The 26,936-nt window shown below is 39.6% G+C and overlaps 1 protein-coding gene across 2 annotated transcripts; it reads right to left on the bottom strand.

Moving 5' to 3' along the window:
- Positions 1 to 18: 18 nt before the first annotated feature.
- SELL (selectin L) lies at positions 19 to 23,208 on the bottom strand. Of its 2 annotated transcripts, none has more exons than XM_082616317.1 (9): positions 23,104 to 23,208; positions 21,947 to 22,028; positions 20,312 to 20,698; positions 19,255 to 19,362; positions 13,048 to 13,233; positions 11,329 to 11,514; positions 9,516 to 9,644; positions 5,589 to 5,607; positions 19 to 1,164 (listed from the first exon to the last, which is right to left on the bottom strand). In XM_082616317.1, the coding sequence occupies exons 1-9, from the start codon at positions 23,104 to 23,106 to the stop codon at positions 1,146 to 1,148; spliced, it is 1,119 nt and encodes a 372-aa protein (XP_082472443.1). In that variant the 5' UTR covers positions 23,107 to 23,208; the 3' UTR covers positions 19 to 1,145. The 2 variants fall into 2 exon arrangements, with proteins under 2 accessions (XP_082472443.1, XP_082472444.1); XM_082616318.1 differs by having other exon boundaries at positions 11,329 to 11,490.
- Positions 23,209 to 26,936: the final 3,728 nt, after the last annotated feature.

The following is a 26,936-nucleotide window of genomic DNA, read 5'->3' as shown; positions in this document are numbered from 1 at the left end:
GTTCTCTTTCAGATTTATTGAATACACATTTACTTAAGTGTCAAGTAATGAATTAGACATTCCATGGATGTGGCCCAGTTTCTGCCTTTAAGGGGATAGAATTTCACTGGGGAGAAAACACACATATCATAATTTTAAAAATAACAAACTAGGTAGTATTTTTTTAAAAAACTGTATTTAAGTACAAAATTGCATGTTACTGACTAACCTCGCAGTAGGACGCCAGGAAGGGGAGTTTGTCACAGGTTGGACTAATTAAGGACTTGTTATGAAAACAGTGGTAAGGGTGGGGGATGCCCGAGATGAATCATAAAGAGTAGATAGAACCTAGGTGGATACGTAAGAGGATTTGGGGGTGAGGAAGGACCCCCAATAACAAAAATGAGACATTAAAACCCAAATCCCCCCAAAAAACCCCAACAGTGCAGGCTATCTTTCTCATCTCTCGTGTTGCTTGGTGGTCATGAGCTGCTCCGTGTGGAAGTCAGGCAACTGAGAAGGGGAGATGGCTGAAGAAGGCGGGAGCCTGGAGGCAGTTAAATAGGATGGCCTCCATTTATAGAAGCTGGGGCTGCAGTGCAAACAGGACTTTTCCTAGTTGGAGCAGATCCCCATTACTCTGCTGGAGCTGGAAAGCAAGGGTAACATCAATTTTATAAACTTTCTATAGGAATATGTCTCCACAGTACACTGGAGGGCTGGGGAGGTAAAATGTGATCTGTAACAAAACTGAGCCTGTAGTTGCCTATGTATCAAATTTTCGCTATATTTCAAAGTAAATGTCATCATGTACGGCTCAGAATTGAAGCTGGAAGCCAGAGTCGAGAAAGAGAGTGAAATTGGCATATTTATATTCCACAGTAATCCTTTCCCCATGGTCTTGTTTGTCCATGGAAAAAAGAATAAAATACTGAGCTATAAAACCCACAACTGTGCACTGAAACTTGGGGGGAGGGTAGGGGTGATGGGGCAAAATGGAAACAGAAGGAGCAGCTGGTTGTATTGAAAATTTTCAGATGCACTGAAATAGACACACTTCATCTTCAGTGTAGAAGATGCCACCAGGCAAAACTTTGCATGGAGGAGGATTCGAAGGATCCAGTGACACTTCAGTTTCCCAAGAATTTTCTTTCACAGCAGGTCATTTAATATGGCTCATCCATGCTGAATGATAAACAAGAGAAAATAAATTACACTCAGGAGCCTAAAAATTGCAAAAATTTAAGGGTTGGTAGTAAAGGTAAATGGTCACTAAAGGTCAGAAGAGTAAAGGAACTCTTTCAGATGAGTTACAAGATGCAGGACATTCACTAAGGCACAGGAATGAGAAGAAAACCCTAAAGCAATGCTTCTCATCCTTTCAGGTGCTTACCACCTAGACACGGTGTTAAAACACAGACCCGGATTCAGGTCTGGGTGGGCCTGAGATTCTGCATTTCTAACAAGCTCCCTGGTAGTGCTCAAGTGGCTAGTCCTCAGAACACACTGAGAGAAATTTTGGCGGTACAGGCTTTGTCTTAAGGTCTAATGAATATGAAGGGCATTTTGATAGATTTTGAACAGTGGAAAGTCAGAAAAGTAAAATAAGACATATTTAAATGGAAAGAGAAATTAGAGAACATCAAAACTCGTGAAAGGTACGGTAGTGGTTCTGCACGCCTGATTCTGATGGGATATGATTTAAGGAGATGATGACAAATTTAGTTTTGTGAAAAGAAAAATGACACTTGTGTGTGTAAAACAATTCATTCTTGGAGAGAGCAAGGGAGAACCAAATAGGGTATGTCTGAATAACACCTTTCAAAGGGAGAACCAGATTCTGAGATTCTGCTGTCATGGTGAACTGCCAGGGTAAACCACAGTTCAGCAGCTGCAAGCATGCTTGCCAATTACAGAGATAAAAATGTTTCTGAAAACAAAATTTCATATATACCTCCTCTCTGAGGTTGGCATTGTATCTTCCTGTGTATCTTGGGTGTAGCTTTTACCCAGGCAGAATTTAGACTCTAGAAACCAAATGAGGTGATAAACAGAACCAGTTTGCAGAAGAGTCAAAATAACCCAGCAAGAATTGAAACCACAAATGCACTAGGAGTCAGTTATTCACGAACCAAATGCTAATAGGAATCAGCACAAAGGACTATGAGTGTTGGCTCAAGGGCTTAAAAAAAACTGATACATGGTGTTGAGTGTGATACCTTTGGCTTGTTTTAGAAACACACCCTACTTCTTCCACTCCACCCTTCCTCAGTGCCATCACACAATGGTTTCAGTGCAAAAAAATTGCAATACTGGAGGAGGAGGGTGTCTGGGACTTACACCTCCAACCTGGATTCTAGAAGCATAAACGTTAAGAACATGATCTTTGGATCTAGATGGATGCAAATCTCAGCTTTGCCATTTATTCAGTGACCTCAGGTAGTTAATTAAGTTCATCGTTCCTTCACCTTACAATGGAAATATTAATAGTACCTACATCCACAGGCTTGTAGGCAATCTTTAATGATTTAAGACATTCAAGACACTCAGAACAGTGCACGGCATGGAATTAACATTTGATAAATGTTTGTTACTATTGTAACTAACTCTGTCACTAGCTCAGGCACCATAGGAAAGTTATTTAATTAGCTCAATTATCAAGAGAGTTTGAATGCCAAGATCCTTTCCAGAACTAAAATTCTATGATTCTATGGTCACTTTGGCCAGTAAATTTGAAGTATCCCAAGGCAGCTGGGCAAATCATTCTTCTTTGCTACATCCTTCTAGAATGTCTGGTGAAGTGTGCAAGACCTGTGTTGATGGGGCAAGGCTTCTCTTCCAACTTCTGGTCACAGCTCCTCAATACACCATGGGCTCTAGGTAGTTCTACTCACTGGCCCCTGAATGTTTTCAGAGTCCCAGTACCATACCATTTACATCATTTCCCTCTTCCAGACTGCCCTCCCTGCTTCTGTCCATACACCTAAATCCTATCCATCCTTAGAAAACCAACCCAGGTTCCATCTTCTTTGTAAGGTTTTCTGCGGTCACCAAACATCTTCTGTACTGAAGAAGTCTGGTCTTCAATACAGAATTCATTGACCATTACCATATTCTGCCTTTATTTTTCTGAAGTTTTTTTCTATATTTCTGTCTTAACTTCCCAACATCAGATAATAATCTCCCTGAGGTCTGGCACAAGGATTTACTTCTCTTGGTGTCTCAGTCAAGCTTAACATTTTTCCAAAAAAAGGTGTTAATAAACAGCTATTGACTGGTTCATTGTAAAAATCAGTCCGTTAAACTTAACATGGCAATTAGCTTAATATGGTACTTAATCCTAATGCTCTTCCTGCCAGCATCTCTTCCTGTCCCCCAAGGACATCTGAAAAATTGATCTGCTTCCATCTAGTGGCAATTAAAACACAGGTGGTTCCTGTGGCCAGAAAACAGCTCTGGGTAGATTGTGCCAGAAAAGACTTTCACTCAGTGGGTGTGAGCATGAAAGAAATCTTTGTATCTTGTGGATTTCCTGCCCACAGAGATAGGGAGTTCAGCCTAGAGAAGAGTCAGGGACCCCATCTACACTCTCTAATGGAAGATAGGGCAATAAAAGAACATAGAATAAAAGAAACTTCACTGACCCTATGTCCTCATCCAGTTACCCCTCCTGACTCTTTCATCTCCTTCCAGCCAAGTTTTATGAAAAAGATAATGTATACGTTCTGCCTCTATGTTCTCATCCCCACTGATTCCTCGACCCCTGGCTACAGGACTTCTGTCATGACCTCAGCATTGAAAACAATTTCCCTACTGATACCCTTATTATATCCAGTGGATCGTGGCAGTATTTGAAATAGTTTCCATTTCCCTTTTTCCTTAGGATCATGACCCCGTACTTTCCTCATTTTCCTTCTACATCTCTGGGAACCTCTTCCCATTCGCCTTTACCTTAGCTGACTTGTTTGATATTGACCTTCCTCTGGCTCCTACCCTCTCTCCCACACCCTCTTCCATTCTCACACTGCACATACTCCCTGAGTGATTGTACCTGCTCCTGAGATACAATTACCTCCTATAATGTGAGAACCTACAAATCCATTTCTTCTGCCCCAAGGTAGCCCTTTTGCTACAGATAGAATCAACGGATTACGGTTGAACCACAGACACCTAAATTTTAACAGGTACAAAACTGAACCCATGATTGCCACCTCCAAAACTTCTCATTCTTTCGTGTTCCCTTCTCAGTAAATAATACAGTAGAGATGGTAACCACCCACCAGTTCCCAGATCAGAACCACGGCAACTTACTTGATTCTTCTCCCTCTCTCTTAGCCAATTAATAATCATATTCAGTTGATTCTACCACCAGTTATCTCATGAACTCATCCTCATTGCTATTGCCCTAGACAGGCATCATCGGCTTTAACCTAATAACTTCAAATACCTCCAAAACAGTTCTTTGCCCCCAGAGACATTCATCTCCCATGTTTGCATACTTTTATGCATACTTTTTTGCATCTCCCAAGATGCAAATTTCAGCATGACATTCACCTGCTTCAACCCCTGTTACTAATACCCCAAAGACCTCAAGATTAAGTCCATACTCCTTCATACGGCTTATAAATTACTTTATAATTGTCCTCTGTTGCCTTCTGTCTCTCCACTTTTTCTTTTGTACTTTAAAGTACAGCTCACTAAACTACTAAGGACTTGTCAATAACAATCTGTGGTTGGTAGGATGGTTGCCTGAACAAGAAACCAACCTCCTCAGGCACCATCTTGCTTCATTTCCTCCAGCATTTGGAAAGGTACCCAGTTGTCTAGCTGGGTAGTCTGTCACCAAAGTCTCGTCTCCATTGTTTATTTGACTTATACTTTCCTTCTTAATATTTCAAAGCAAGTCACTAAACCCTGAAACTGAGAAGTGTTTTGCTATCTTCATTTCTGCCCAGTGGGCCTTGTATTTTCACATGTATGTGTTTCTGCAATTGAAGAAATCTGAGGGTCAAGAACAAGCCAAAAAACTTCCCCCTCTTTGGGGGAAGCTGCAAGTAGAATTCAGGCTCCCCACATTTTTGAAGGTCAATGCCTATCAGAGGTCATTTGCCATCTTGTGCTAGGTGCTGAGGGCCTGGGGTCTGGAATTATACCTTGTTCTTAGAGCCTGGGATTCATTAGTTTTTCAATAAATCCTTGTTGACTTGAATGTTTCCTGAATACTGTATTTAGCATTGCCCCCATGTTCAGCCAGAATAAGAAGAAATAAACCATAATGCTTCCAATCCTCAAAGAAAATTCAGAAGCAATCAGAAAAAGCTGTCTTTACATAAACTACCCCTTCTTAATAGGGCATTACTTGTTCATTCATTCATTCATTCATTCAGCTCCTCTAACACTAAAAAAGCTGACAGCTTTTAAGGAAGGTTAGTAGATTTATTACTTTATCTGGAAACTTCATTTGGATGAGACCCCATGTAAATAACTATTAGGGAGTTAATGTGTCTAGCTATAACAGGAAGTATTAAGATACTTAATACTTACCCTCTGTAAGAAGAGGGTAGAGAAGACATCAACAGATATCAAAACTTCTTGCTTATAAAACTTACCTTCTCCGAGACTTTTTGCCTAAAAATAGAAGAGAAAAATGGCATCAGAAAAAAGTAGACAATTTCAATTTTTTATACATAGGGAGAAGGGAGATTCCCTCTCTCAAAACTGTTTCTTGAAGTGTATTTTGTATTTGTTAGGTAGACCGCATGGTGTGTAAGGGGATTTGAGGTACTGTCTTAATGTTCTAATTCGAACAGTGGTAGATACTTATTCAGAACAGACTCATTCATGCAGATGCTTCTCAGAGCACTGTTTCATCCGCTGTACTGCTCATAAAGACAAGTCCAGCCTGAACTATCCGATGATCAGGCCCTATGTACCCATTCTTGTGTTTACACATCACGATCTGCCATCTCATCCTACCTGCAGATTCTTCCCTAAGAGATTCAGCTGCTAATACTGTAAGAATATGTATCATTACACTGCACGCCATCTTCTCTGTGAAAATCCACAAGAGAAATTACACTCAGGTCTCAGTGGTAGGAACTACATGCCTCATCTGGGTAACCACTGTGTTCTTATCTTACAAACACAGTGAGTATCATTACGGGTTATGTTTCCTTCTTTGACTGGCTACAAGGAAACTCAGCCAGATCTGAAATCCTCTTCTATCCTAACTTTACCCCTGGCTCTGACTTATTTTTGGTATTCTAAATTTTGGCCTTATTTTTCTTACTTTTAAACTAATTTTAATTTGCTGTGTTGATAGTTGTAAACTATCTTACATTCTTTTTGAAAAAAGCAGACTATAAATAAGTAGATGAATGAACTGCAGGGCTAGGCTCCAGAGGAAATAAAAGCAAAAAATGTTTTTTGAGGAGAAAAAAAATCACTGGGAGGCAATATATTTCTGTGTCTATAAAGCAGAGCTCCAGATCATCCAGTCTGGGTCCAGGTTCTTTTTTGCCAACTGTAGGGTGTCTTTGAATAGCTACTCATTCTCTCTAAGCTACCATTTCTTCATCTGTGAAAGGGGCATGATAATTATAGTTTCCTCACTGAGTTGATAAAATGTATGCAAAGTATTTAGGCCAGGGCCTAGAGCATAGATAGTGCTCAATTCTTGTTTTAAACCTTTAAAATGTTAGAAATTACTACTTTAATTATTTCTTCCAAAATTTAGCCTGCTGGTGACATGAGCCAAAAGCACTTGAGCAGGGAGAATTAAATCTGAATGAATTTCAGATTCCATTCATTTTCATATGAATATATGTTTCTGTTAGGAACAGTGAAACATACATGAGCAAGAATCTGTTCCTATTGAGAAAGTTTCTTTTTCAAGAAAAAGGGAACTAAGAGGCCTGTGTTCAGTTTTGTGCCCTGTTCTCACCCTGTGTGTTGGTTCAGGTAAACAGTTCTTCTGTGGGTAAAAAAATAGAGCCTTATTAATCTGAAGACCAGTGGTTTTAGGGAGCATATCTGGATGGGAGTCTGATCTCTGACTCTGGCCCCTGCTGATATGGAATTTCAGAGATTTGGCCTAAAACATCATTGCTTCAGTTTCCTCATTTACTGAACAGGGCCAGTAATGATGACTAATCAGAGAATGATGGTGCTAGGAGTAAAAAAATATTTCTAGACAAGCCCATGCACAGGGAGGCATGTTTCTAGAGCCCACCCTTATTCCTTTCTCCGAAAAAAGGAGCTGAAGTCTGGGTATTAAGACAACTAGGGCAGGGGCCAAAGTACAGGTTCAGAAGATCCATCTGAGGACAGGACAAGGGTCAAGAGTCTGGTCATTTCATTGGCTACTGTGCTCTAAATATTTGCTTGTCCCCTTTTTCCAGCTTTTGGAACACCAAAAGCCTATAAAATTATCAGATTGGTGAATACTGTATACATGCAGATTTATTGTATTAGAAAAGCTCTAGGGGGTTAGCCTGGGAACCTATCCATCATTTCTAATAATTGTCTCTATAGGAAAAATATTCTTCGTGTTTCAAAGAACTAACTTACAACTAAAAGTTTTAGAAGGCAAAGTCACTTGAAAGTTGGAGCTATCAGAAGATGTTTCACAAATGAAGACTATTTAGTGTGTGATTAAAAATACTCCGACTTTCCTACAAAGTCAGTGATCTTTTGGGGTTTCTGTTCTCTTGTGCTCTTTGTTGGCATAATTGTAACTAGCCTAAGTGCCCGTTATCTGTTTCCTGTTTGCCCCACACTGATTCCCCCAGTAGGGGCATGCAGTTTTCAAGTTATCAGTTTGAGATCTTGTACAGAAATGACTCCAAGGTAAAAAAAATTGCAAAACAAACCCACTGCTTTTCTCACCACTGCTTATAGTACAGCCTTAGGCAGCATCCCACCTCCTGCACCCCACCACTAAATACACATGACTTCAATTCTATTCTTTTTATTCTACTAACATTTATTAAAAGATTTTGGAATTTGAGAATATCTCCTTACTAAGGTGACTCCCAGCCCCAAAGTCCTTAATGGTTACTTAGATAATAGCCCTCTTATCCCAGAGGGTGGAGTGTAAATTACCCACTCTATTCTCAACCCCCTCACTTCTGCCAAGGTCACTCAAGGCAGGAGGAAAGAAAGGATGATTGGGGGCAGTCTTTAAGTCTCAATGGAAAGGATAATCAACGGTGGGAGAAAAATCTCATTCTTTTTTTGCCTTAATGCCATATTTAAGTAAATAGCATAGTACTCTAAGACAATGGAAGTTCCAAGAGCAGGAACAGAGACATTTTAACTGCTCAGGGCTCTTACTTTACAGTTACTGAAGTTCTTGCACATCAACAGCACCCCCGTCCACTGTGTTTCTGGGTTGGTTATAAAACTACTCTAGTACCCTTAGTCTTAAATTTGGAATGAAAGATCAGGTCATAGCGGAAGACCATTAGGGATTGGTAGATAATATTCCTGCAGTTGCCAGTAAGAATAGGTGGTGGGACAGCCTTTACATACCATATTCATGGAATAGAATACATACTAATTAATTTGATGGAACTGAAATTAAAATGGCCCCACAGAGGCAACACAGAGCAGTTGTTTAGCAGTTGTTTTGAGGTCATTGATGGCCCCTGAACTTGAAGCAGGGTTATCTTTAAAGCTGCCTAATATCCATACATGTCATAATCTTGAATGTGTCTGTCTGATGACTTTGGCCAAATGTGGCAGCACATACCCAAGGCCTGCCTGACTATGGGCCTGTAACTGGAAGGTTTGTCCCACTTGAGGGTTTGGACACACTCAGGAGGGAGGTGGGGGCAGTGATGCTGTTGTTCTTCTCCAGTGGTGTTTCATCTACTATTCCAAGCAGCAGATACTAGTTTCTTGAGGCAGCCCTCCTTAATCCCTCTTCTCTAGTCCAGAGTGGATGGAAAGCATGAGTATGGGGTACATTTGGTTAAAGCTGTAACCTTGGTGAATAGACACTGGGGAGAAAATGTGGGGATTTCCCTAAGGGACAATACAACTCCCACATGTCAGGAGCCAGACAGGTATCTGACTCTTGACAAGGCTAGGTATTTGGGAGGAGTGCTTTGAAAACCTTATGGGACATTAGATTCACTTCCTAGTGGAATTGCACTGAAATAAAAAACATGTAGGCTCTTATAGGACAAGATCACATATCCTTTTTTTTGTTTTTTAGAATTAAATAATAGCAAAGAACCACTACAATTTCTCATTTGTCTGTTAACACCCTAGCAACGGTGTTAGCAAGGTACCTTGAAGACAGTAGGCATTTTTAGAAGATTTGTCAGAATGAAAAGCAAAAATCAGCCAACTTGTTTTGATGAAAGTGTGTTCTGGGCTGCTTCACACACCTCCAGAGACTGATGTCTATAGAACCCAGAGCTTGGTATCCTGCTTTAGCTGAGGCTCTCGTACTTAATTTCCTGTGGGTTTCTATGTTTTTTTTCCACTTTAAAGTTGTATTATTTTTGTATGAAGGTAAACTCACATACCTTTTTTTAATCTCCTTGCCAGCCAAATGATAAATGCCAACCCAGAGAATGTGGTAACCATGACTGCCACCGGAATGAAGAGGGGGTTATAGCCACTCTCCTTGACTATTGAGAAATTCCTGTCCACTTCTGCAAGAGAAATCAGTAAGGCATGTAGTATGAGGCCACAAGCATTATTTCCTTAGTGCCTTCTCATGACATTAAACTTTCTTCCTTCTTACATCTTCTAATAATTGTCCATCTGATGCTATTTGACAGATGAGGAAATCGGCATGGGAAAGCCCATGATGAGTCTATAGCAGAGAAAAGACTAGACCAGCTTTTCTAGCTCAACGCCTATAGAATCTCAATACACAGATTTGTGATTCATGGAATTCCTGAGAGATGTACCTAAATATTTTGGCAAAAAGTGGTCATCATTGTATTTAGCTCCATGGCCTTGTTCAGTGGCTGGGACTCAAACACAGAGAAGAGCTAAAAAGTTAAGTACAACTTCAGGAAAAATAAAAGCCAGTGATCTGAACCAGGCAACTTATCAATAAAAGGAATCTATTCTCTGTCCTGGCTATTGTAAATAGAGCTGCAATGGGGATATACGTATATGTATAGCTGATTCACTTTTTTATAAAGCAGAAACTAACACACCATTGTAAAGCAATTATACTCCAGTAAAGATGTTAAAAAAAAAGGAATCTATTAATGCTTTGAAGCAGCTATGCAGACATATGCACATGCTGTTACATGCCAAGGACCTGCACTAATCTGTCTTTCAAATGATGTAGTCCTACCTTTTCCCTCACAAATAAGTAAAAGGATACATCTATATATCCTCTTATAAGTATGAACTAAGTTCATGTGGGGACCTTTACTGAAAAAATACTGATATGAAAAAACCTATCTTCTGATACCACCAATTGAAGAAACTTACTTTTGTATATTGGCACAGCATCTGACTGTCCCTTATTCTTCACATTACTTTGATGAACCCTTTCAAGGTGCTTCCATCCCCACACCAAAATGTATAATGGAAAGGAGGTGCAAGTTCCCAGAGGATCCAAACAAAGGACACCTATGGGCTGCGTGAGGATGAGGAAACGGACACTAGTCCAGCCTTAAAAGGAAATGCCCCATAAGCCTGATGTAAAATCCTCCCCTAAAGACCCCATGCCATGTCCCCAGTTCTCTACCTCACTTCCTGGCCCCGGGCCACAGAGAGATCAGCTTCTACAAATCCTACCATTTAAAGACTTCTGTCACTGGTATAGATAGTCTCCAGAGAAAACATGGGTAGCTATTCTTTCACATGCTAATTTAATGTGGATTAATTTAGCATCTATTTCCAGGTGCTGTGTCAGGTGAAGGGTATATAGAGATGAGGAAGACACATCCTCTTATGCACAGACAGATTTGGGAGGCATCAGCTTAGTGATAATTGAGAAGTATCCATTACTTTGGGAATTAGGTGGTCATTGGTGACTTTTGTAGAGACATTTTAGTAGACTAACAGAGAAGTGAGATTGTAGTGGAATAGAAAAATGGATAAGAAATAAGTCAGTATAGACAGTGAGTTTAGATGTTAAGGGTTAAGATAGAAGGAGTTGAGAATTGGCTGAAAAAAAAAGGGAAATCACTGTCATTGAAGGAAGAGGCAAGAGCAGCCAAGGATTTTATGGTAAATTAATGTGTACAAATGTTTTTAAGCGACATACATTTAGCAAAATAAACTTAAAAGTTTAATCTATCTTTCCCCACCATCTGCTTATCAATCAGCTACCTCTTTAAGTCTTTAATATATTGAGGCAAACTTACTCACTTTGACATATTGGACTAGGGCTGGACCAATTTCCAGATGATCCACAAATAGTTTTCTTTTCCCCAATTAACTCAGCTCCTTCTGAGCAGCTGAAGGTACACATGGAGGTAAAGCTGAAGTTGACCAGGGGGTGATTACAGTCCATGGTTCCAAAATCGGGTGCTGTTAGAGGCTCACAATGAATCACTTCAGTGAAAAAGAAAAAATCAGTATTTCTGAGCAGAGACCCTCCCATGACAAACAGTTTTTAGGCAAACTGCCTAACTCAACTGTGGAGCCATTGACATGAATCTAACATTTCTAATTTCTAGAAATTACTTCTGATGATGCTTCCAGAGTTTATTTTCTTGAGAATGATGGAGAGTGGTGAGTCAGAGGTGAAGCCAGGAGAACACAGAAAGCCCTGGGTGGGCAGGGGGGCATTGGGGAGAGGAGGGGAGGGTTGGCTTTTTCAGATTGCTGCCCCAGCCCTGGTAACACTCCATCTGCTGGAAGTGCCATGCTACGTGGCCTTGGCCTCAAGAGCTCTTATGGTGCATTATCAATGAATGTAGAGAATTTCCACTCTTTCACCTCTTCTAAAGTCTACCCAAGCAGTTTTGAAAAACATCCCCATTCTCTGAAGCAAGTCCCTCAACTTTTATAAAATTCAGCAGGTTGGTCAATTAGTTCTGTGATTTCAAAAAATGATTTGGATAGTTCTTTTGAGAATTCAGCCACTTAAACTAGTGAGTCAAAAGCATAAATGTAGAAAATGTAACCAAAACTTCGCAAGTTTAGACACCACCAGTTTTTCCCCTAAAGGGATAATCTTCTTGACAGTAAAAAAGAAAAAACCAAAGAACACCATATTTCAAATGAAAAAAAAAAATCAAGAGATTGTGTTTTTGTTTTTCACAGAATTTGCTATTCTCCTGAGAGTTCATGGAGGAGGAAATCTAAAAAATGATTTTAAGAATAAACCAAATAAAACAATCAAAAAAGACCTCTAGCCCCCCGACTCCAAAAAAGGAAATTGCTTGCTGTTAAGTAGGACACCACATAAAATAGGTGTTATTGAAAGGAGAGAACAACAAAAATTCAACTGCAGTTCAGCAAGACTGATTATTTATGCCATAGCAATGAGAAAATAAAAATAAAATAAAATAAAAATGCAGTATAGGGTTTCCCTGGTGGCGCAGTGGTTGAGAGTCTGCCTGCCAATGCAGGGGACACGGGTTCGAGCCCTGGTCTGGGAAGATCCCACATGCCGTGGAACGACTGGGCCCATGAGCCACAATTACTGAGCCTGTGCGTCTGGAGCCTGTGCACCGCAACAAGAGAGGCCACGATAGTGAGAGGCCCACGCACCGCGATGAAGAGTGACCCCTGCTTGCCACAACTAGAGAAAGCCCTCGCACAGAAACGAAGACCCAACACAGCCATAAAAAAAAAAAAAAAAAAAAAAAAAAAACCAGTATAACCACACTGTATTGCTGAAAATTATATATATATTCTGTGACGTAGTCTCAGAGATATTTGGTTGTTATTTTTTGTTTGTGGTTTTTCTGTTTAATTAGTAAAAATAACCTCTTTGAAAATCATCACAGTATAATCTAAGTTAGGTTAAATTATGCTTCAAAAGAGGATACAGACTTCTTAGCAAGACTCTACTACATTTTCTCAGTCTATAAACACAGGATTGCCATGACAAAACCTCTAGTCTGAACAGTTACTCACCTCGGCATGTTGGCTTTGGAGATGACCAGTTTCCAAATGGTCCACAAGTGGTTTCTTCAATCCCAACTATGTCTGTTCCCTCAAAGCAGTTGAAGGCACACTGTGATGTGAAGCTGAAGTTTCCCAAAGGGTGAATACAGGCCATGGTACCCAGCTCTGGGGCCTCCAAAGGCTCACACTGAGTCACTTCAATAAGAAAAAAAAAACACTGGGCAGTGTTCCAGGGACCTGATGACTGGGTTTGAATCTTAGCTCTGATACTTGATAAACAAGTGCCTTTAAGCATGGTGACTTAACCCTTCAGCTTAGCTTCTTTATCTCTGAAAGAGGGATAATGATAATTGTATTGACTTCCTAAAGTTGGTGTGGGAATTAAGTAATTTAATGCAAGTCAAGGACTTAGAGCCTGGCTCATAGGAAGCTTTAATTAAACATTAGGTAATCTTATTATCTTTGGCATTACCTGGGGAGAGAGCCTTTAAATATAGATAGGTTTAAGTGGGAATGACCAGCTCAGTTTGGAAATAACTGTCACATCAAAGCCCCTGAGTATACTAGACTGTTGAAAATAGGAAGTTCGGAGAAAGACTGGGTGTCCATAACTGGTCTTCTTTAAAAGGGGAGAAGATAAAAGCTTTAGGAAGCATCTTAGCCTGGATTCTGTCTTCCCCATCTCTAGCTCAGTTCCAGAACTTTAGTTCTTTTGATTTTGCCAGTCCTCTCCAGAAAGTATGTCTACTTCCTTGCCTGATTGGTGGTGTAATAGATCAAATTAAGACTTGGAATTCAATCTTCATGTTTTAGACCCTGCCATGTCATTTAGGCAAATATTGCAACTCTTGTGTCTTATTCCTTATCAAATTTAAGCCATCATTTTAAACTTCTTCTTGAAAGTTCAATGAAGAATGAATTCAAGAAATTAGAAGAATTTTAATATTTTCCATATACAGTACAAGTCCAAATGAAAGTAACTTATGTTGTCCCATACAGTTCATGCCCACAAGCAAGTGCCTAGTCTCAATCTTACAGATGCAGTGATTAATAAGATGCTGACTGATCTCAAGTTGCTGTCAGTCTACTGGGGAATACAGACAAGAAAATCGATGACTTCAACAAATGTGGGATAAATAAGAAAGAAATATATGGAGCTATTGGAACACAGAACAGGGATGCTTAGCCTGTCTTGGCATCCAAAGAAAGCTTCCTGAGGGAAATGGTCCCTGAACTGTTATCTTCCAGATGAACGGTGTGTTAGTCATGTGCAAAATGAGAAAGCCCTGAGCAAGTCAATGATCGATATACAAAGCAATATGGTAAGTGTGGAGAACTACAAGCATTTTGATGTTACTAGAAGGAAAGAGGAGGCAAGGGGTGATGTGAGATGAGATTAGGGAGAAAGATAGGAGCTAAGACAAAATGCCTTTATCTTTTTCCATTGGTTTAATGAGTATCTACTATATATCAAACATTACTCTATGCCTTGAGGAGTTTAGATTTTATTCTATAGGACGAATGGTAGGTAGAAACTAAAGGGTGGATGGTCACATATGTGTGATGTTTACTTAATATTTAAAATTGATCAGATTGCCTATAGTATGAATAATATATTTGAGAGGAGCTAATTTAAAGATGTGGAACTCAGCTCAGAAATGACTGCAATAATCTAGGAGGAAGGTAATGAAGGCAATAGTGTAGAGTTAATGAGTAGAAGACAAATTGGAGAAACAGTAAGTTATAAAAATGAGTAGTAACCTTCCAAGACTGAACCAGGAAGAAATAGAAAATATGAACAGACCAGTCACAAGCACTGAAATTGAAATTGTGATTAAAAACCTTCCAGCAAAAAAAAAGCCCAGGACCAGATGGCTTCACAGGCGAATTCTATCAAACATTTAGAGAAGAGCTAACACCTATCCTTCTCAAACTCTTCCAAGATATAGCAGAAGGAGGAACACTTCCAAACTCATTCTACAAAGCCACCATCACCCTGATACCAAAACCAGACAAAGATGTCACAAAGAAAGAAAACTACAGGCCAATAACACTGATGAACATAGATGCAAAAATCCTCAACAAAATACTAGCAAACAGAATCCAACAGCACATTAAAAGGATCATACACCATGATGAAGTGGGGCTTATCCCAGGAATGCAAGGATTCTTCAATATACGCAAATCAATGTGATACACCATATTAACAAATTGAAGAAGAAAAAACATATGATCATCTCAGTAGATGCAGAAAAAGCTTTTGACAAAATTCAACACCCATTTATGATAAAAACCCTCCAGAAAATAGGCATAGAGGGAACTTACCTCAACATAATAAAGGCCATATACGACAACCCCACAGCCAACATCATCCGCAATGGTGATAAACTGAAAGCATTTCCACTAAGATCAGGAACAAGACAAGGTTGCCCACTCTCACCACTCTTATTCAACATAGTTTTGGAAGTTTTAGCCACAGCAATCAGAGAAGAAAAAGAAATAAAAGGAATCCAAATCGGAACAGAAGAAGTAAAACTGTCACTCTTTGCAGATGACATGATGCTATACATAGAGAATCTGAAAGATGCTACCAGAAAACTACTAGAGCTAATCAATGAATTTGGTAAAGTTGCAGGATACAAAATTAATGCACAGAAATCTCTTGCATTCCTATACACTAATGATGAAATTTCTGAAAGTGAAATTAAGGAAACACTCCCATTTACCATTGAAACAAAAAGAATAAAATACCTAGGAATAAACCTACCTAAGGAGACAAAAGACCTGTATGCAGAAAACTATAAGACACTGATGAAAGAATTGAAAGATGATGCAAACAGATGGAGAGATATACCATGTTCTTGGATTGGAAGAATCAATATTGTGAAAATGACTATACTACCCAAAGCAATCTACAGATTGATTGCAATCCCTATCAAACTACCAATGGCATTTTTCACAGAACTAGAACAAAAAGATTCACAATTTGTATGGAAACACAAAAGACCACAAATAGCCGAAGCAATCTTGAGAAAGAAATGAGGAGCTGGAGGAATCAGGTTCCCAGGCTTCGGACTGTACTACAAAGCTACAGTAATCAAGACAGTATGGTACTGGCACAAAAACAGAAAGATAGATCAATGGAACAGAATAGAAAGCCCAGAGATAAGCCCACACACCTATGGTCACCTTGTTTTTGATAAAGGAGGCAAGAATATACAATGGAGAAAAGACAGCCTCTTCAATAAGTGGTGCTGGGAAAACTGGACAGCTACATGTAAAAGAATGAAATTAGAACACTCCCTAACACCATACACAAAAGTAAACTCAAAATGGATTAAAGACCTAAATGTAAGGCCAGACACTATCAAACTCTTAGAGGAACACATAGGCAGAACACTCTGTGACATAAATCACAGCAATATCCTTTTTGACCCACCTCCTAGAGAAATGGAAATAAAAACAAAAATAAACAAATGGGACCTAATGAAACTTCAAAGCTTTTGCACAGCAAAAGAAACCATAAACAAGATGAAAAGATGACCCTCAGAATTGGAGAAAATATTTGCAAATGAAGCAACTGACAGAGGATTAATCTCCAAAATTTACAAGCATTTCATGCAGCTCAATATCAAAAAAACAAACAACCCAATCCAAAAATGGGCAGAAGACCTAAAGAGACATTTCTCCAAAGAAGATATACAGATTGCCAAAAAACACATGAAGGAATGCTCAGCATCACTAATCATTAGAGAAATACAAATCAAAACTATAATGAGGTATCACCTCACACCAGTCAGAATGGCCATCATCAAAAAATCTACAAACAATAACTTCTGGAGAGGGTGTGGGGAAAAGGGAACCCTCTTGCACTGTTGGTGGGAATGTAAATTGATACAGCCACTATGGAGAACAGTATGGAGGTTCCTTAAAAAACTAAAAATAGAACTACCATACGACCCAGCAATCCCACTACTGGACATATACCCTGAGAAAACCATAATTCAAAAAAGGTCATGTACCACAATATTCATTGCAGCTCTATTTACAATAGCCAAGACATGGAAGCAACCTAAGTGTCCATCGACAGATGATTGGATAAAGAAGATGTGGCACATATATACAATGGAATATTACTCAAACGAAATTGAGTTATTTGTAGTGGGGTGGATGGACCTAGAGTCTGTCATACAGAATGAAGTAAGTCAGAAGAGAAAAACAAATACCATATGCTAACACATATATATGGAATCTTAAAAAATGGAAAGTGGTCATGAAGAACCTAGGGGCAGGGCGGGAATAAAGATGCAGACCTACTAGAGAATGGACTTGAGGACACGGGGAGGAGGAAGGGTAAGCTGGGACAAAGTGAGAGAGTGGCATGTACATATATACACTATCAAATATAAAACCGATAGCTAGTGAGAAGCAGCTGCATAGCACAGGGAGATGAGCTCAGTGCTCACCTAGAGAGGTGAGATAGGGAGGGTGGGAGGGAGGCTCAAGAGCGAGGTGATACAGGGATATATGTATATATATATAGCTGATTCACTTTGTTATAAAGCAGAAACTAACACACCGTTGTTAAGATTATACTCCAATAAAGGTGTTTAAAAAAAAAAAGAGTAGTGTGTTACTTTGCATAAATGTAAGGGGAGGTGAGAGAGTTTTATACCAGAGTACCCATATAAATCGTGGAACCACACACTGAGATAAGGAATACAAAAAGGAAAGCTGGCTGGGGACAATTGATTTTTCAGTCTTTTGGGCATCCCTAAGGTTATGCTTAGCGTATTTGGAGTTCGGGGCTGGATACATATTTGTCAGTCCAAAGTTCATGTAGATTTGTGAGTCCACATAAGTTGCTAGGTTTGACCAAAGGGGGCACATAAAGTTAGAAGAGCAATGGACAAAAGACGGAAGGTGAGACATAATAATAAGTGTATGGGCTTGGATAAGTGCCCATGAAGAAACCCAAGGAGAAACGATCATAGGTAGAAAGAAAACCAGGAAAGACTGATATGATGGAAACCAAGACAAAAACAGAGTAAAATCTTCAAAAAGGAGTGAAATGGGCATGCCAATGACATAAGAATTTTTTTAAATTTAGAAATCGAGTGAAAGTAAAGTATTGGTACAAGTCATGGCTCAGGAATTGACTGAAATGAGTCAGATCTGTTCCAGTTGGTTGATCATTTACATTTATTTTGGCTTTAATTCTTTATCTATTCATTACAAGCACTGCTTTTTTTCTTATTATAATTTTCTATTTTATGCACCAGATACTTCAAACATAGTTCTGAAACTCAACCAGTATCAATCGAAAGACGTGAAGTTTCTTTCAGTAGTGAGTTGACTAGGTCAAAGACTCCATGTCTTTGAATCTACGAATTCTTTCCTTTCTGTTCCTACCACCATGACTCTGAATGACTTCAATAGACCCCTGATGATGCTCTCCAGCTTCTCTCTTTTTGTTCAATCCATCTTATGTACCACTTCTAGGGTAATGGCCCTAAATGAAGGTGTTTAGATACTAAGTGGCCTCTCATTGTCAAATAAAGGGCAGATTCCTTCATTAGGCAGCTTTCAGTCTCCACAGGCTTACTCCAGCGTATCTGGCTTTCCATCACATTAAATTATAAGCATGTATAATTTCCACTACTTAACTGTAAATCCTTTAAGGTCAGGGTCTGTAATAGATTTGTCCTTGTACCCCCTGAAATGCCAGCCCAAGTAAATGCATTGGATTTATTATTATATTTTCCAACAGATACTGTATATCATGATGTGAACTTTTCTTGTTGGCCTTGCCCTGTCATGATCTTGAGGATGACGTGAAAAAGCAAGATTACCTTCTGGGTAACTCACCCTCCTAATGATAAATGTTATTGTTTCTTTCAGTTTCAGAGTTCTAATGAATCCAGCAAGCTTACTTGATTATGAATTCCTACCAAACCTGATTCATTATTGTAATCCTTACAGCTTTTATCCCAAAGCAATATTCTTTGTATTACTCAAAAAGACTTTTTGAGAAGTGAATTGAAACTTCATGCTGACTTATGAAATCTTTACGGAAAGGTAACAATATTGTGCAAGCATAGCCTACTGATCAAAACTTCTCATTTCTCAGAATGGCTAGTATGATTTTCCTTCAACCAACTTTCGTAAACTACAATACTTTACATAGGAAGAAACAAAGGAACAAAAGTGGCTTACCGAACTGACACTGGGGCCCGTAGTACCCCCAATCACAGTTGCAGGTGTAATTATTGATGATTTCCATACATTGTCCATGGCCGCTGCATGACCAGGGTCGACAAGAAGCTTTAAGGGGGTGAGAAATTATGTTAAGATGAATACTTTTATAGTACTCCTAGTCATTTCTTTAGACATAGATAGCTTTGGGGCTGTGACTACTTTAATAAACAGGAAAATTTTATTTGTACATTAATAGCATTTTTTGCATAAAAATCATATGCTAAAATTTTTATTTATGTAATATACTTGTCATACAGCCATAGGCATTTTTTTAAGAATGAATTTACTAATGCTAATACTCTATAACGTTTGAAGGAACTTACTGACTACATTGAAACTCTTGAAATTTCTTTGATTTTAAGGTAGTAAGTGGATTAAACTATGACCTGACCCCAATCGTTTCCGCAGTATGTTTGGCAATCCCTCTCTTTATAGAAAGTACTGAATAGAGATTAGAAAATCTGAACCTGCTACATTACTAGAGAGTCCAATTTACAAGAGACCAAATGAACTATGTTTCACTGTTAAAAATGACTTGGAAAAAATGTTGATTGCTTTGGAACTGTCATCATGGTCTCTACAGAAGTTTTCATACACCACAGATAATGAAACACTGCAAAGTTTCATTATATAGAATTAAATAAGATTAGGCCAAGAAGGAAACATGGCACCAAGCCGTCTACTTTACGAGGAGGAAATAGGTGACGTGAGCCTCAGCTCTTGGCTGGTTCCATCTCTCTGCTTCCACTTGCCTTATTATCAGCCACACTGGTTGTCTAGCTCTTCCTCCTTACTTTCCACATATATTTATCATCTTGATGTAAAAGTGATTCAGGGGTATAGACTTTGGGTATAGGGACGAGCCTCCCACACCAAAAATGCTCAGAAGTGACCTGACTCAAGCTTATTTAGAGGACTGGACTTATTTCAGAATGCCCTGGCAACTGCTCTGCCCCGCCAGGTTTCCATGGGGTTAGTGCCATCATTCTCAGAGAAGCAGTCTGCTCCCTCCTACCTGTGTAGCAGAGGGCTGTCTTTGCTTTGTGGCAGGCGTCGTCATTCCATTTCCCTGCGTCTTTTTCCCTCTTGATGTAGATCTCCACACAGTCTTCTTTACTCTTCTTGTTGTTGGGCTCCCCATCGCCCCAGTTCTCCGCTTCTTGGGTGAGAGATTTGTTAGTCCCTACCCAGGTCCATGCCCCTCCTACCTTCCGGATTCCTATCCAGTAGTATTTAGGACTGAAGGGAAGCGTCTTGTTCAGGTACTCAATCTCCCCCTTGTTTTGTATGGCAACTAAATCCGTGTAATTTTTTCTGCAGAACATTCTAGCCTTTTCCCAGGTCATGGGTCTTTTAGAATAATGGTAAGTCCAGCAATCGGTTCCATGATGTGAGAAGAAATCTGAAAGACATCAGTGTGAACTATGTAGCCTCGTGGTTATAGCTGAAAAGAGCCCAGATCTAATCCGGGCTGAGGCTGCCAGAGACAAGGAAGCTGACACCTCAAGAGGGTAAGTTACCCTCTTGAGGTGATGGAATTAGTCATTTGCAGATTTGAAGTAGAACCTAGAAGTTCTAGTCTTAATCACTTTTCACCATGATATAGAATACTTTTGCTCATAGCTCTATTTTAGATGAATTTGGTGGCTTTTTAGATTTATTTTCATAAAACAGTTTTTTCTCAAAATTCTTTCAAGTAAAATTTAACCAACATTTTTTAGAAATTCATATTTCTTTTTCTTAGCAGCTGTCAATCATTTAAGTTTAATTTAAGTGTAATATCATATAGCCCTAAAATTTACTGTCCACTCTTTTATTTTGGGATAATTTCCTAAAGGCCAATATTTGTGTTTCTAAGGGAGAAGTAAAATAAGAACAGGAATAATGGCATACTTTTAAGTAATCTCTTTTATATCAAAAAGATAATGTTTTACCATAGGAGGAGCTTCTTCTGGGGAAAGCACACAGTCCAAGCCTTATATATCTAACTACATAATAAAAGGAACAATTGACAAAACCAAATGATGTAGGATTATGAAACTGATTTAGATTATGTTATGCACACAAAGATACTCAACTGATGGTGTATAATAATCATATGGGTGCTTCAAATATGAGGGCTTTGAAGAAACCAAAACAAACACATAATTACACAATGATACCATAATAATATATGCCATTCTAAGCATGGTACGATCTATGTGAAACACTGTTATACCATAAGGTAAAGGTTTTCACAGCCATCACCATTTGTTGAGTTTTCACTGTGTAGGGCAAATACTATGGAGAAATACCAAAGAAAACACAGATCCAATTTTTATACTTTCCTAAGGATTCTGAACAAGGAATAACAGATGCAAAGAAAACATAATTAATCTTGATCAACTTAAACATATCAAAAATGTACAGAGAACTAGGAGACAGTTATGATTAATGAGTAAAGAATGTTATAAAATAAACCCTGCAGCAAAGGGTGGGGCAAGGTTAGGAGTTTTCTGGGGAAGTGAGAGGAAGAAAAGGGATGTTTGTAGAAAGGGTAGCTATCTACCTAATAATTTTACCTGTGAATATGTACACCCAGTGGACATTTACCAAAAAATGAACATAATTTTTTTAAAAAGCTTAGTAATATATAAATATCATAACATACCACAACAGAGCACAGTCCAGGCCCACAGCTCAAAAACATTCCATAAGCCCCTCTGAGCACTCTGACATTTCCATGGAAATATCTGCAAATAAAATACAAAATTATACTCAGACTTATGCTCTAAATCACAATTTTATAGCAACTTGAGGAGGTGCCTACAACTTCTCAAAGTTCAAAGTATAACACTTATGCCTACTAAACCTGTCTGAGGCAAGAGATTTCTCAGACATGGGTGAAAAAGTAGAATTAAATTTGCCTGAAAACTGATGCATAGTTGATGTTATTGTTTTTTTCATATTTTAGCCTCAAGTTGCTGATTGTTACTGTTCTGATTTTTTCCACATTTTAGTAGTTTTTTTGTATCTACTTATCTGCTGAGCTGTCAGATGAAACTATTTGATATTTAGTATGTGTATTTTTAAAGTGTTCTTCGGTCTTTAATGAACTATTGATGTCTAGATTTAATGTTAAAATCTCACACTTGGGGGCTTCCCTGGTGGCGCAGTGGTTGAGAGTCCGCCTGCCGATGCAGGGGACACGGGTTCGTGCCCTGGTCCGGGAGGATCCCACATGCCGCGGAGAAGCTGGGCCCGTGAGCCATGGCCACTGGGCCTGCACGTGCGGAGCCTGTGCTCCGCAACGGGAGAGGCCACAACAGTGAGAGGCCCGCATACCGCAAAAAAAAAAAAAAAAATCTCACACTTGACTATGATGGGTCAATACTTCAAATACCTAAAAGAATTAGGTAACCAAACAGACACTACTAAAAAAAAGGAGTTCATTTATTTTTCAACTAGAAAGAAACATTTTGAGCAACTCAAATGACAAAACCACAAATTTTCTTCACACCTTAACACCATCTTTTCTGAAGTGTATCAATTCTCAGGTAGCGCCAATCTTTAGTCACAAGAGTGCTAATTTCAACCAGATAGTAGTACTTCTTCAAGAACCTCACCAGAGACAAGTCAAGGAGAAGAAATCAGCACATCTGAGAAAGATTCTAGGAGCACTTTTTAAATTAGACTCAGCATTTTTAGTTTTGGCTTTTTTAAAACCAAAAAGGAAATGAGTTGCTTCTTTTCCTTTGCTACTTGCCTCTGCATCCCAAGAAGAGGTTCTATCTGAGCATCTGGAAATCTTTTAGGCTGAAAACTTACCATGGCTTTGCTCCGTCCTTCTCTGGTTCTTCTGTAGCACTTCAGCCTCTGGGCTCAGCACCAGAGGTCTCTGGGTCCTTGCCCAAGGATGGATGTACAGGGAGATTGCACTCACTGTCCCCAGAAAGGCTTACTTTCTTTTATTTCTCTAACCAAGGTTCACATCCTCCCCCTCCCCGATCCCTCCCCTTCCCCCACCTCTTCTGTTCCTCTTTCCCCACCCCTTTCGTAGTCTGGCCTCTAACACCTACCCTGAGAAAAAAAGAGCTGCTGACCAAGGACATTATTGTTAGATTCTCCCTTCTTCCTTTCCTATTTCCTTCCTCACTTCCTTCCTTCCTCCCTTCATTCCTTCCATCCTTCCAATCTCCTCCTTCTCCTCCTCCCCTTCTTCTTCTTCCTCTTCTCCCTCTTCCTCTTCTCCCCCTCCTTCTTCTTCTTATTCTCCTCCTCCCCTTCTTCTTCTTCCTCTTCTCCCTCTTCCTCTTCTCCCTCTCCTTCTTCTTCTCCTTCTTCTTCTCCTCCTCCTCCTCCTCCTCCCCCTCCTCCCCCTCCCCTCCTCCTCCTCCTCCTCCTCCTCCTTCTTCTTCTTCTTCTTTCTTCTCCTTCTTCTCCTTCTCATTCTCCTCCTTCTCCTTCTCCTTCTTCTTCTTCTTCTTCTTCTTCTTCTTCTTCTTTCTTCTTCTTCTCCTTCTCATTCTCCTCCTTCTCCTTCTTCTCCTTCTTCTTCTCCTTCTTCTTCTTCTTCTTCTTCTTCTTCTTCTTCTTCTTCTTCTTCTTCTTCTTCTTCTTCTTCTTCTTCTTCTTCTTCTTCTCCTCTCAGTCTCTGTCTCTCTCTGTCTCTGTCTCTCTCCTTTCTTTTTATAAACATTAGACTAACTCCTGGTTATCCATGGTAGAGCGCCCCTGATAATTGCAAGCACCACACAATCAAAATATTATTTTGAGAGACACAAGTGTAGAGAACAAATGTATGGACACCAAGGGGGGAGAGTGGGGAGGGGGTGGTGGTGGTGTGATGAATTGGGAGATTGGGATTGACATGTATACACTAATATGTATAAAATAGATAACTAATAAGAACCTGCTGTATAAAAAACAAATCAAATTAAATTTTAAAAAAAGAATGGGAAAAGAACATTATTTCAGACAAATTTATAGTGTGTTAAACTTCAGTAGAGCTAACCCAAAAGACTGGATTAATTTCAGCTTTCTCCTCCCTCTTTCCTTGCTCACCCTCTAGTGGACATTCTTGTTAATGGCACCTCCTAAAGGTAAGTCCTGAAGAGAGCAAAGCAGCTCTAGCTTTTTGCCCTAGCAGGTTTCAGGGCCTACAGGTACATTTACATTTCTGGAGGCTAAGATGTAAAGGAGATAGTCTGCATATAAAATTAGGACATGTATGATGGAGGGTAATAGAAAGGAAGAGTCACTGACATAATCGGATTAGCATTTTTAAAAAGACAATAACAATAGCTGTAGAGCTCAACACTCCATATTTATTACCTTATTTAACCTTTATAAAACTTAAATATTACTGCTCCCCAGTGGATACCATTATTATCCCCATTTTTAAAAGTCTCAGAGAGGTTAAGAAAGTTGCCTTAGTCACAGAGCTAGTAAGAGACACGGCTGGGGTTTTGAACCAGGGCCAGTCGGTTCTGGAAACTATGCTCTTGATGGTTAAGCTGCAGTGCTGGAAGGAGCTCGGAAGACATGTTGAAGTGGGGACCAACCTGGAGCCAAGAAGACCCAGAAGTGCCAGTACTCCTGCTACACCCCAAAGACACGTCTAGACCTGTGTTTCTAAGTCCTTTCCTTCAATTCTCTCAACCCTTGTCCAATCGGGCTTCCAACCACACCTGAGACTGCTCTTGCCAAGGTCTTCCACTTCAATGAAGCCAGAAGCCAGTTATCTGTCCTCATCTTATTTGACCAATCAGCTCCTAGATTTCCTCCTACTTCCCTGACTAGTCCTTCTCTGTTTCATTTGTTGATTCTCCCTCATCTGTCCAACCACAAAATCTTTGGAGTGCTCCAGTGCCCACTGCTTTTCTCTTCTTATTTACCTTCACAAACTTGATGATCCAATCCAGTCTCTTCACTTTGATTACCAGCTAAATGCTGATGACTTTCAAATTTATGTTTCCATCCAGCCCATCCCCCTGCCCTGGGAATGTTCCCCATTCCCAGCCAAATGCCTACCTCATATTTCCATTTAGTTCCTTTATAAGCCTCTCAAATTGTACATATATCGAACTGAACTTCTGAATTTCCTCCAAATCTGGTGGGCTCTTCCCACAGCCTTTCCCATCTCAGGAAATTATAACCCCATCCTTCCAGTTACTTAAGCCAAAGATTTGGAGTTAACTGGGACTCCTCTCTTCTTCTCACAACTCATAGCCAATATGTCAGCAATTTTTTGGCTTTATCAAAATATTTTCAGCATTCACTCACTTCTATTTTATTGCACCTCCAAACCACCATCATCTCTCATCTATGTTATTGCTGCAAAAGCCTCCCACCTGGACTCCATGTTTCTACTCTTTTCCTCTTATAGCCTGTTTCCAACAAAATAATTTAAGTGATTCAGCTAAAATGTGTATAATTCAGGGGCCCATCCAGAAACAAAATTGACCCCAGATGGGTGAATTCTTCACCCACTTAAGAGCCTTTAATGGAGGGGCCACTTACAACAGATTAACAACAAAGTTAAGAGAACAAACAAAAGAAAATGAGCTATCCAGGGACTGGCAATATAGGAAGCTGATGCATGTCTGGGACTAAAAATTCAAGGGGAGGAGATAGTGTATCATGACCCAGTGAGGACTGGGACCCTAGAGGAGAAGTCATAGTGGAGGAAGGATGCAGCTGCTTCCAGAAAGAGCACCAAAGCGGGAAAAGAATGGGTGAGAAACACCCTGACCACTGTCTCTTCTCATTCTCTAGTCTCCTTTAGGAGCCCCTAATTAGTTAAACCAATTGGAAACCAGCCCACCAGTGACTTGGTGATGCAATCTGCAGAGGTCAGCCCCCGCCCCCCAGGACACTGAGCAGGGAATGGTGGGAATGGATGCTAGATGACAGTTGGACAGGGGGAGAAGATAACAAGCACAAAAGAACACAAGTCAGACCACTTCACTCCCCTGTTCAAAACCCTCCAACGGCTTCTCATCCCACTCAGAGTAAAATCTAAAGCCCTTACGGTGGCTTACAAAGTCTTGGATGGTCAGGTCCCTGCTCCCTAGTCATTTTTGTCCTCTGAGATTTCCATTGTTTTTTGTAAGCTCAGCTATTCACTTAAAGCAAGCTGTTGTAATCCACCTAGCAATTGTTAATATTATACTGGTAGGGGTTTTCAGAATATTAATCCTCCATATTTCCAGAAGGAGAAGGTCCAGCATTCAGTAAATATCAGTTAAACAAAAGGATGGATAAATGGATAAACAAACCCCTTCCTGGTCATAAACTATAAATGACATTTTTTTTAAAGGGAAGACTTTACCTTTTCTTCTTAGTCATTATTTTTCTGGATATCTTTGTTACTCTATTAGTTTTCTGGACATTTCTGTTCTTCTTTAAAAATTGTAGAAATAGCCAGAGCTTTCTTCAGAAAGCTAGTTTTGGTCTTCTGGCACCCAGCCAAAATTATATCATGCCCCAGGGTTGCATGATGTCTACATGGTATCCCAACAGTTGAGGCCCTTGTCAGAGAGAAGGAGCAACCTTAGGTCCCATCCAAAGTTTTCTTTCTTTCTTTCTTCCTTTCTTTCTTTCTTCCTTTCTTCCTTCCTTCCTTCCTTTCTTTCTTTCTTTCTTTCTTTCTTTCCTTA

The sequence above is a fragment of the Mesoplodon mirus genome, assembly GCF_964341445.2.
Source record: "Mesoplodon mirus genome assembly, chromosome: 3".
NCBI classification, from domain to species: Eukaryota; Metazoa; Chordata; class Mammalia; order Artiodactyla; family Ziphiidae; genus Mesoplodon; species Mesoplodon mirus.
The sequence above is the reverse complement of the archived record's forward strand: the minus strand, read 5'-3'. Positions and strand labels throughout refer to the sequence as shown.